Source organism: Scatophagus argus, chromosome 7 (assembly GCF_020382885.2).
Source record: "Scatophagus argus isolate fScaArg1 chromosome 7, fScaArg1.pri, whole genome shotgun sequence".
In the NCBI taxonomy this organism is placed as follows: domain Eukaryota; kingdom Metazoa; phylum Chordata; class Actinopteri; family Scatophagidae; genus Scatophagus; species Scatophagus argus.
The window spans coordinates 26487920-26500293 of NC_058499.1; the positions used below are offsets into that span (position 1 = coordinate 26487920).

The 12374-nt window shown below is 36.9% G+C and overlaps 1 protein-coding gene across 2 annotated transcripts; it reads right to left on the bottom strand.

Moving 5' to 3' along the window:
• Nucleotides 1–3162: 3162 nt before the first annotated feature.
• gal (galanin/GMAP prepropeptide) lies at nucleotides 3163–11557 on the bottom strand. 2 transcript variants are annotated; one of them, XM_046394482.1, is made up of 7 exons: nucleotides 11060–11557; nucleotides 10856–10936; nucleotides 10110–10164; nucleotides 8479–8550; nucleotides 5862–5948; nucleotides 4916–4987; nucleotides 3163–3744 (listed from the first exon to the last, which is right to left on the bottom strand). In XM_046394482.1, exons 2-7 carry the CDS (start codon nucleotides 10934–10936, stop codon nucleotides 3683–3685), a joined length of 429 nt encoding a protein of 142 aa, XP_046250438.1. In that variant the 5' UTR covers nucleotides 11060–11557; the 3' UTR covers nucleotides 3163–3682. The 2 variants fall into 2 exon arrangements, with proteins under 2 accessions (XP_046250438.1, XP_046250439.1); XM_046394483.1 differs by lacking the exon at nucleotides 8479–8550.
• Between the last annotated feature and the right edge of the window lie 817 nt (nucleotides 11558–12374).

Consider the following 12374-nt stretch of genomic DNA (forward strand, 5'->3'; position numbering starts at 1 on the left):
TATGTTAGCAAACATGTTAGCTATTGTCAAAGTCCTGTTCCTTCACAAAACACTTGTTCTGTCTTGTGTTACTGAAATTGAATTTATTTGAAATGAATGTCTAGTTTAATGTACGTTCCTTGGAAAAGCAGTCATATAGTATATGGGCAACAATGCTAGCAAAAGGTATGCTGTGGAGTATGTGATCCAGAAGACTACAGGAGAATACAATGATGAGTTCGCCTCTGTGTTGTTCAGTATCATGTCCTGTTTGTCTCCTGCTTGTGTCTTCGTGTTTCTTGAGTCTCCCCAAATAGATTGTTCAAAAAGTGTATGGAGTGCCACAAGCTGCAGGAATGGTTTCCACATCTCTTTGATTTTTGCCATGCACCATGAGACAAACTGGCACAAAAGCACTGATAATCTGGTATAAATGATAGAAATGATACAAGAAGTGGTTTTTAGAGGTGCAGTAAGATACTCACTGTGTTCATGCAGTATTATTGAAGATAAGCACATTTCTTTTCCTGCAGATTCCTTACAATAGTTGTTTGTCTGGTGTCTGTTATTTAATTTAAATTTCTAATTTCTACAGCTGAAAGTAAATAGTAAAATAAAGTGGATATCTGACATCAGATATCAGTTTGTGTTACGTACATTAGATACTTGTTCCACATGTTCCCTGTTGTGTCTAAAGAGAGTACAAGTGAGATGAGCAGAGATATACACACTTAGGCAGAGGAGAAGTCCCTATCCTCCTATACAAGTCAACAGTCCTTTTGACTTCATTTTTGCAGAAGAACCAGCACCATGATTATCCAGACATATACAGATACATATAAAGCTTTCACGTTACAACTTAATGACGTTATTATAAAGAGAGGTTCTACATGTTGGATTCAGAGCAGAGGAGCAGAATCACTGCTGACTGTCACAGAGATGTGCACTGCTCATCTCTGCAGTATTCATGATGAAAGCTCAACAGATTTTCAAAGACCCCAAGATACTTGAACTACTTTGGTTGCAACTTGCCACCTACCCAGAAAGACCCTTTGCTGATTTCTGGTGAGATTTGCTCTACCTTCCTGAGATGTCAGATGGTTTGCCCAAACTTCCTCAAGGCCAGCTGAAAGTTCTTCTCTATAGCCCCAAACTCCTATCACACCTGGGTTTTTTCTTCAGCAACTGTTGAAGCTGCAGCTCTCCTGGTTGCAGGTTGAAACATAGAATGAATGGGTGAACTGACCTCATTGTCAGCATGCCAAGGGATTGCTCAATAAGCAGCTGTGTGATTTTTGTGTATAAAGTTAAAAATGACATTGACATCGCAAACTCCCAACTCTTTTGATAAATTAAATAGTGCATAAGTAATGAAAGCAGTCGAAGGTAGAAAGGCAGAAAAGAAGGAGGTTATTTGAGTAAAGATCACAATACACAACAATTATAAACTCAGAAAAGGAGTAATATGTCAAAATCTTTCACATTTCAAAGAGTTCAGTACAAGTTAACAATGCCGAAGCTGAAAGTATGCTGAACTACTAGCATTTCAAAGTGGAGTTGATTTTAAAAAGAATGAAGAATGAAAATTGCTCCATTTACTTGCACTGTAAAACAGCTGAAAAAAAAATTATTTTAAATAGTACGAAAGGCAGAAAAAAAACAAACGAGCGTGTACATAAGTCCATTTTGATAGTTGAATGAATTTCTGTAGCTGAAACTGTGCAGAAGTGTCACACCGCGGTGAGGTATTGTCTTGTTTTGGGTTTTTTGTCTCGTCGTTTCCTGTTTTATTTTGAAGTATAACTCTCCTCTCGTTTCAGGTCACTTGCCCTTCCTCGTGTCTCCAGTCTGATTGTCTTCCCAATTACCTGAGTGTTTCCACCTGTTTCCCATTACCCTCGTGTGTTCAAAAAGTCTGCGTTTCCCTTGTCTTGTGCCAGTGTGTTTCGTCTTTGTATGATCACGCCAGCGTACCTTGCCACAGCCATAGAAATCTTGTTTAGAATCTCTTTGTTGAATCCTCTGTCTTGAGTGATTTTTTGTTTAATCTTTTCATAGCTCAGCTTAGTATCTAGTTAGATTTTTGACATAGCCTTTCCTCTTTATGAGTGATTTTTTGTTGTAGATCTTTTGATAGTGTGATTTTGTTTTTCCTCCTTTGGAGTGATTTTTCGTTCATAGTAAGTAGTATTATTCCTCCCTAGGCAGCGTTTTCTGTTTGTTAATTCTTATAGCCTGCTTTCGTTTCCTCGTAGTTTTGTTTATGTTTCATAGCCGTGGGTTCTCTACTAGAGAAGATCGCACGACAGGTAATTTTCATAGCCTCTCTGTAATATCACTCTGCCAAGAGGATTTGCCACAGACATTCACAATAAAGATTGATCTTGCTACACGAGTCTCTGCATCTGAGTCCTGCTCCGAGCCCCTGCCTGACAAGAAGTAGTAGCCATGCAAAAGTGTTGGAAGAATAATAACTGGAGAAGATGTGAATGATGTGATTTGATGTGGAAGAGCTGACACAGGTGGCTTTAAAAGTTAAGTAATAAGAATAATATTTAAAAGATGTGGAATATTTGAAAGTTTGGTGAAAAGCTGATGCTAAACTGAATTGCTGCTTCAATTTGAATGAATCAATACAAATACCTGGAAATGTGGGCAAAGTTAGAGAGATGCAATATATACTGGAAGCTGAATGCTAAAGTGTGTTGCTTAATTAATGGCTGAATCAGCATTCACACTAATTGTAGTAAAATATGTCAAAATGACATTAGTAAGTCAAGATTTTGATTTATGTAGGGTCTCATAATTTTGAGTCACAATGGGTATCTTTATTTTTGTCATTCAGCTTTTCATCTTTTTTTAAATGAAATTCTTTGCAATAATGGGCTTACATATAGTTAGAGGGCAAGGAAACAGATATAATAAAAGTCAATAAGTAATCGTGCATGAATGTACCAAAGTAATTTCACTGATTTTGATGGTCAAGATGATGAACAAGATGAACTCCAAGGGTAGAGAGAATCTACAGTTATTTCAAGTGTACTGCAATTATTAAACATTAACAATATTTTAAAATGGTGTATAACTTTAGTCCTTGTGTTTCATGTTTATCATTGAGATTGTTCTCAACGAATGGAGAAGCATCTGAAACACTTGTTTTTGACAAGGTTACTAAAGCAGGTTGTACAACCTCCTGGGAATTCAGACATTTTACAGTATAAATAACAAATTGTGGAATGTATCACTCGTTTTCTCAACACAGTGGTATCTGAAATGTAAATGATAAATACTGTGATTGTAACTAACGGAAAGAAAGAAATTCAAGTTGCCCAGTGAGTCCAGTGCCATTTGCTTGTTTATTCACTTCATTCTTTTAAATCAGATGATATTCAGTGTATTCAAATGATAATACAGTGTTGGTTTCTGAACAGACGTCCCTATTACTTAGAACCACTTGCAATCAGTGGCATCATATCACGTCAGTGGTATGAAAGTTTTATTTACACAGGAGCAGAAAGATGTGAAATTTATATTGAGGGACAATCAGCCTCTATCACAATGAGTTACAGAATCAGGTTTTTGGTAATAGGACAAATTCAGAGTGTGAATGGAACTACAGTAAGGTGACATTTAGGCCAGTGGGTACAAATATAGCAGAAACATAGACTTGAGCAGAGGCAGGTGAACTGGTGAGGCAGAAACATTAGGGATTGGCCAGTTCATCTGATGTCACAGAGGAGGGTAAGCTGTCCAAGACTCCCATCTCTGTAACCACAGAACCATACAATGATACATTTCTTATGTAAACATTTGTGTCAGAGAAGAGGTTTCTCAATTAAACCAGTGTCTAAATCTTCAAAGCTATTATGTATTACCATAGACACCAACATCTACCAGATATGGCATATATCTTTGTGAAATCATTAAATGCTGAATGTTTCACCTAAGTGTCCTGTTGTCCTGCTTTGGCAGAGCATATGAATGTCACTGATTATTCAATACACATTTTTATCCACAATGTTTCTCAACTACTAGCTATACAATGGTATTTGTCTATGACAGTTGTCACATCCAGTGCTCATCATGAGGACAAATTTTGCGTGAGCAGACAGTGTCTAACTATCTAATAGAAACAGATTGGCATGCCATTTTCTAAGCTCATTTATGCAAAGGGAACAAACTCTTAAATGGCATTGACATAGTGGCACCCTCAGAACAAAAAGTACATTTTAACTCCACTTATGGTGGCAATATATCCATCCAACACACAGGGCCAACACACAAGACAAACAACCACACACTCTCACACTCACACCTAGGGGCAATTTAGAGTAGCCAATTCACCTAATGTGCATGTTTTTGGTATTGTGGGAGGAAGGAGAAAACCCACGCAGGCACAGGGAGAACATGCAAACTCCACATAGAAGGGCCCAGACCGGGATTCGAACCTATTCGAATTAACATTCCACCCTCTAGAGCTTGATTCCAGGCCTTAGCATTTTTTTGCTGGTTTTTAGAGACAGGCCTGATACAGATCAATGCCAAATTTGGCCTCATGTACATATATTGTGGATGGGCTCACACCTAAAGATTTTTTTAAATTTTAAATTTAATATCCTATCATTACACTGATTATAGGCATTGATATTTTGAAACTGATAGAAACCTGATGGAAGATTATTTCCATGTTTAACATATAGCTGGAGAGGTGCATTTATGGGCTGCCACATAGATACGAATAAAGTTTCTGAATCAAACATTGACTGTTAAATATCCTATTTATTGCAAGATACAACTATTCTACATTATTATATCCACAACATCCATCTTTTTAGATCTACATAATGTACATACCGTAGCTTCTAAAGGCAATACTACCCACAGACTTATGACATCAGTCCTCACTTTCAAGTTAGTTAAAACCTAAATCACATACCTTTAAGTTTGAGGTACGACAAGAAGTCAATGACAGTGTGGATGATGTCTCCATCTGCTATTTTCTGGGAACCTGTGGAGGCAAAGGAACAAGGTCATGTTGTCTAATGATGGTAATATGCAACAAAGTTTGACTGGAGCTCTGGTAAGGACATATATAATAAGTTAAAAATATATATCTCCAGATACCAATATATCAGCTTGTTTGTCCCATTATCATCTCTTGTCTGTCTCAGTTATAAAAGTTCTTGTCTGATGTATCGTAAATCTGGACACATGGACAGACACAGCCAGAACAAGCTTCTCCTCCATTCTCTAGGTAACCAAGGAATGACACAACGAACATCTTCCAAGTGTGATGATTCCATATTTTTTGCCACGGGCTGTATATGGGGTCACAAATGAGCAATTAGCATCTATTTGAAAAGTTCAAATATTTTCAACTCGAAATACTTGGAAAAGCTGCACATACACACACACACACACAAAAAAAACACCAATAGGTCTAGCAAGGTTACTGGGAGCAGTCTGGTGTCATGTGTTGCCTTACGTGAAGAGCTGTACATTCTTAGGGTGACTCTTTGAGTCTGTGTAAATGGAAAGTAAATCTTATTTTAGCATGTAATAATAATAATAATTAGTGTGTAATTAAATGGTTGTTGAATGTAATGATAATAATAATAGGTAACTGAACTGGTGTCTCGGTTGTACAACAAACACAATTTGTTCTCAACCCTTTTTGAATTAAAATTTCAAAATGCTCTTTTAATTTCTTGCTTAGTAACAGCCCAACAGTTCACTGTTGATATGTTGAAACTCAGTACAGGTCAGTCAAATGAGCAACTTTTTTTTTATTTCAGGGGTACAGATCACAGGGTGTGTTTTTTCAGAAGAAGACTGTCGTATTTGTGGGTGTGACAGACAGGCAGACAGAAAACCAGACAGACCTGTTCTAAAGTCCTCCTCTTGGACCATGTCCCTCTTGCCAGCCAGACCCGACTTGTCTCCTAGTGTCCTGTGTCCATCTATTCCATCTGGACAATAAGGAGTGATCAAAATCCATACATATGAACAGTAGATAGGGCAACTGAGCATGAATGTAATTATCAGCAGCTCCAGGTATATTTCAACTATGAATATTTTTTTTTTTAGATTTGCTTGAAATTATAAGACCTCTTGACAAAAGAAATGTATTTGAATATACCAAGCTTGAAATGTTGTGTACAAAATGTACGTATTAACATTTTATCCTACTGTGTCAAAAGCATCAAAAATTAGACACAGATATACAGGGCACAACTCTACCTAATTCTCATAAGAGCTATTGCTGTGCACTTGGTATTTGGTTTGTAACGGTTTGGTTCCATTTCCAAACTTTTACAGGCCAGCTGCAGGGCTTGGCTCATGGAATTGCAGTAAAACAGAGATTTGAACACCAAATAGATAAAAAGCATACATTTAAAATAGGACAGACAGCAATTTTAACCCACAAACAAAAAACGAAAGCAAAATAATTTGCTTAGCCAGAGTGGTTGATGCATCATTATTTCTCACTGTATTTGTCTTGAAATTATGTACCTAGTTTTCATAAGTCTATAGGTCAATGTGAAATGCTTTGACACAGTCGTGGTGTGTCATTTTTCAAAGAACAGCAGTCATCTCTATGGGTGCAGCAGAGGTCTGCTACCTCACCACAGTCAGCTCTGTTGCAGCAGGCTTATTTTCAAATATATATATTTATGCATGTCATGTTTGGCAATCTATGCATGTGTTGGAAGGAAAGACACAGTTTGGCTAAGAGTCAGGAAGGCATTCAAAAATATAGCTGCTAGCTTAGCACAAAGACTGGAAGGAGCATAACCCTAAGAAAAGAAAAAGATATGCTTGCATGAAACTCATATTTACACATAAAACATGTTTACATGTTGTATCTTCTTAGCTGGTCTGCTACAGAATAATTTGGTTTTGTATTTGTATTTATTAACAATTAGCTTGAAGGCAAACTTTGATTTGATAATTTGAAATGAGTTTCAAACCTGATTTCTCACTCCAGATATGTTGGCTGCTCAAATTTGAAAGTCTTTCGTGTCACTTGCAACAGGACACACAATGGTAACATTAAATCCATAGTACACCAGAACAGATCAAAATCCATGCTACTACTAGCAGACCAGTATGCAGGACAACAAAGGAAACAACTGTGGACAACAACAACTCTGTGGACAAATTGAAATAAATTATCTGCTCTGCAACTTGCTTGGAGAGAGAGATGATGGATCTCCATTTTTAATTCTTCCACACTGAAAAGCATTGCCACCAACATTGTTTCTGAAGCCATGTTGTTACCATAGTAACCCATGTAGACAGGTTGGTGATGTCTGAACATACAAATCCAATCTGATCATGTGCAAATAACACTGCAGACAATTAAAGCTAAAGCTAATTTAATAAACAAATCTGATCTCCCTGCAGTCTGAACAAAGTCTAAGTGTTGTCAAATGAGGTACAATCTTGGGCTCACATAGAACATTTTTATGGTTGTTAGTTTTCTGATTGAGTGATTGAAAATGTATATTGTATAATCTACCAAAAATATTAACTTTAGCAGCCTGTTTTCTTTGATTTTACAGTCTTTTCCAGATATGTATCTTTATCTTTGAAGTACACAGTCTAAGTGGTGATGTGTGAGTACAGCGGAGTGACATGAAGTGGCTGCTAGACTCATCTTGAAGTTTTTCTCATTAGCTAAATTAATGCTTCAGTAAGTAGCCCCTGCATCATGTGTATGTGTGTGTGTGTGTGTGTGTGTGTGTGTGTGTTGAACTACATGTTAAAAGTCCAATTAAACTATATGATGTAGAAGTGGGAAAAAAATATATTTATAGGTTTTGTCTTTGTCTCTTGGTGTTTTGGTCTTTACATTTAATATTATATATCCTGCAATATTAAATACCATGTATGAATCTGAATTATTATGTGATATGTTTTTTAAAAAATATAATATATATATATATATATATATATATATATATATGTTATATCTTTTCTTGAACAGTAAAACTTCCAATTCCTATTATAATCAGTTTTGTGGTTTCACTAAAAAAAATCACAGTGAAGAACAGGACTAACAAATGTTATGAAAGAGAAGTTCTTTGATAAGAACTTCTTATCATGGTTTCAGCCAATAACTACTTCATATCTGGTAATGACTACTTAAGGTGTAATTTGGTGTACTGGCTCACAGTGGGTTGACTGTTTTAGAATAATGCATGAGTGATTAAAGGCAGAAGAGCAGAAAGTTTTCCTGTTCCTACCACTTAGTCAACATTATTTACAAACAGTGGTATTGACAAACTGTGCCAACAGACACACTAAAAGAAAATCAACATGAATTCTTTACTTAAAGCACAGAGGAAAATGCAATGTTTGGATGCAGAGGCGCAGACAGCACTAAGAGCACAGATGTCCTGATGAGTGACAGAAGCAGCTAAAAGGTGGGATTTTGTACAGAGCAATTCCTGGCCTGACACCAAGGCCCTGCAGCGGTGTATGTTTCTATCTTACATTGAGTGACCAGCTCGTCTCTGCCTCTGGCACTGGGAGAATCCTTTATCTGAATTAGGTGATCAATACGACCTGAAACACAGGATGAGGCAGGAGCAACCTTTACCTGGGCTTCACACACACACACACACACACACACACACACAAAGAGACAACATTTTGAAAGTTCCTGTTCTGCACTGATTTGGAACCCGCAATTTTGTAAGAACAAACACACACACACACACACACACACACACACACACACATACACACACACAATCATGCACATCTGGATACCCAGTGTTCACTTAATGCATCCTCTGAAGGTAATGAGGCAATCTTTAAATTATACTAATAGAGCTGACACAATGGAAACAGTGCATAAGGATAAAGAAACAGAACAGCACTGATTCACAGAAGATGAGCTCGACTTTTATAAGCCATGTTTCATGGGCAACGTTTACCTGTAAGAAGATAGAAGATGCTCTCTCATATCTATCAATGACATGTGAAGCCAGCAACCAATTTTGCTTAGCATAAAGACTGTAAACATGGAAACAGATAGCCTTAATTTGTCTAAAGATGAATGATGAATGAATCTGCCAGTACCTCCAAAGCTCACTATTTACCACCCATTTAAACTGTCAATGTGATGTTTTCATACTGTCAACAGAGTTGATCTGGTGAACATAAACATGACTCCTGTAATGCATGCTAAAACTGCTTTGTAATGTAAATAGTCAATCCACAATTATCTATAGTCCCATATCAGTCATTTTTGACAAAGCAGAAAATGCACAGGTGGAAACAACACTGATGATTGCTTACCTCCATCAAGTGTCTCAGTAAGCATGCACAATACCAGAGTCCTGAAACTGCTTCACACAAATGGAAAGCTGCCATCATTGTCATGTATGTCTCCTGTGCTTTTCCTGTCAAAATATGTGCTGACTTCACATTCATCATGTCAGCCAATCCTGTGTAATCTGCTGCCTGCTGTTATGTTTTTATTATCACAATCTCTGTTTTTTTGCCTAAAAACCCTAGCTTGTAGCCTTACATGTCTTATTAATTCTATTCTTTTCTGTGGTTGATAAAGAGTGCCTCACTCCATGTTTAGCCCTTGGTAAATAAATAAAAAAGGTTTGGACTGGATTTTAGTCATATGATGTCCTTGTGTTTCAAAAACTTGAAGAACGCCCAAAGATAAGTGAGTGTTAGAAATGAAGTGATGGGGGTTAGTTTAATATCACATAGTTAAAATCTGCACAGGCTTCTGGAAGAGTGTGTTAGTAGAAACACTGTTCAAGATACCGGTGTTATATTGTTGTGGAGCTAAAACAGTAATAATATATGAAGAACGGCATATTAATATTCCATGCTTCCCACACCCAGAAAGTATAGACGATGAATCAGTGTCAATATGACTGGACAGTAGTACTTACCTAATGCCCAGTATACTGGTCTGACCCAAAAATTCAATAAAACATGAGTTTATTCTGTCATGTGTTAGAAATTCTGTTACTTGACTAAGAGAGAGAAATGTTTTGGACGTGTGATAACATGATTATGTTTCAGATTTCCAGATGTGCTGATAAACAGAGATTACTGATGCAGTGTAACAGAAGGCTGTGCCAGTCAGTACTTACGGGGACCTAACAGGTAGCCAGCACTGTTCAGAGTCCAGCCACGTTTCTCCTTTGCCTTCACAATCCACAGACACACAATGATCAGATCATGGAACAAAACACTTTACTGTGATGCTGTTTTTCTTCTTCTTCATCATGTCTTTTCAAAAATAAAATATGCTGATATTCACAATACGTTGGTATGTATTTATTTATGTGGTCTACCCACCATCATTCTACGGAAAATCTTTGAAGACACATGCACACATTCTTCACACATCTAACAGCCGACTTTACCCCACATTACTAGGTTACAGTCCCTGACCAAGAAATTCATATTCAAGCTGTTTCTATTTGTCTTCATTTCTTTCTTTTTTATTTTTTGGACTCACTGACCTCAATATAATTAACTACTCAAAACGTGAGGATGTATCAAGTACATATTTGACTTCCACATCACTTGTTGCCAGCATAGCTACATTTTACAGCACAAGTAGGATACTACATCATATTTATACATATATTTCCATCTTTATACCCAGTCATTGTCTTTTTTGTCTCAAATGTGTTATTATACGTTGTAAATTTCATATGTGTTTAATGTTTTGTTTAGTTATTTTAGGCATTTCTATTGATAAGTTTTACGTGTTATGTCGTAGTGTCTTTTCATGTTTTGTTATCGTTACACTGTATCTTTGAATGATTTGACATGACCGGAACACACAATAACACTAGAGCTTTCCTGAAAAGTGAACTTGAAGACTTACCGCTATGACCAAGCCGATGGTCTCAGAGAGAGTTGCGCAAAAGATGAGCGACGCACAGAAAATCCCAAAGCACCTCTGCATCTGCGAAAGAGACAAGCGACAAATTATCTGCACCAACAAAAACTGGGAAACATTTCTACTGGAGATGAATCCAGATTCATGAACATACATTTTCTTTTCCATACAACAAAAGGAGATATTTACTTTTGGTGACTTTCCCGTTTTTTTTGTGAATCCAGCAGGACGAGTCTGTTGGTGTAGTTCGAATGAAATGAGGTCTCCATCCACCTTTTATGTAATTCCAACCCGACCCCGCTGCTGTCAGCTGGCGTCAGCAGCCCCCTCCTGCAGACAGGAGGGGCAGGTCACGAACACACTGCACAACTGAATTCAAAAATATCAGATCACATTTTAATATCATCAGATTTGTCTTTGTTTGGATTGGATTTAAAAAGGAAAGACATTTTTTACGAGCTTCATTGGTCTCTAAAGTAACCGATGGTCAGGAAAACATCCTAAAACATTTCATCTATTAATTAACTCAGTTATATTAATCAGCTATCTTTTTTTGTTGTTGTTAAAATTTAGAAATATGTATGAAGATGGTATACACTCAGATGTCAGTTTATTTCTTTCAGGTAGGTGAAACTATAACACAGTCACTTGCAAAAATGCTATACAATAAATCCTTAATTCATCTAATTTTTTAATTAGATTTTTCCCCCTTATTTAGTTCGCGCTGCTGTTGAATTCTGTCCTCTCCCAGCCATTCACAAAATTATCATTTCCATAACGCTTCTTAAAATTAACAATGAACGGGCATATAGCCTATGTAGCACTCATATTACACAATTTAATACATTTGTAAGGTATACAGAAACAGAGCATTGTTTGACATTAGACCCGTTCGACATGCGTTCGACATGAACTGCACTTCGCATGGAAAGCGGACGAGAGCAGACGAGAGCAGCAGAAGCGGGGACAAAATGCAGCGGTACAGTTTCCAGTGGCTTTCAATGAACATACAGGAAGTCACACAAATATTTATATCCGTTCAGCACTATTTGTAAGCTACTTGTAGTTTGCCAACAACTTTAGGATAGCAATGGCAGAAGAAATCGCGTATGCGTTTTTGATCAGTGATGAAATTTGGACAGAAGAGATACCTCTACTTTTTCATGAAGTTGAACTGGAAAGGCGAAGGTGATTTATTTAATGTAAAGAACTGAAATTAACCTGAGCATACGGCAACTGATAAAGTTCATTTAGTCTACTCTGGTGCTTTGTATTTCTTCTGACCATCGTCTATTGAAAACCATGTATCACTATGTTTCATGATTTTCAAATTAATGGTAATAATTCAATTCACTTTATTTATAAAGTGCCAATTCACAACAAAGGTTATCTCATGACCCTTTCTAATTAGAGCAGAGCAGAGATTCTCCTTCATCTAAGGCAAAATAAAACACCCTTTAAACAATTTAATAATGAGTGACTTTGTTGAGAAGTCTAAAACAAG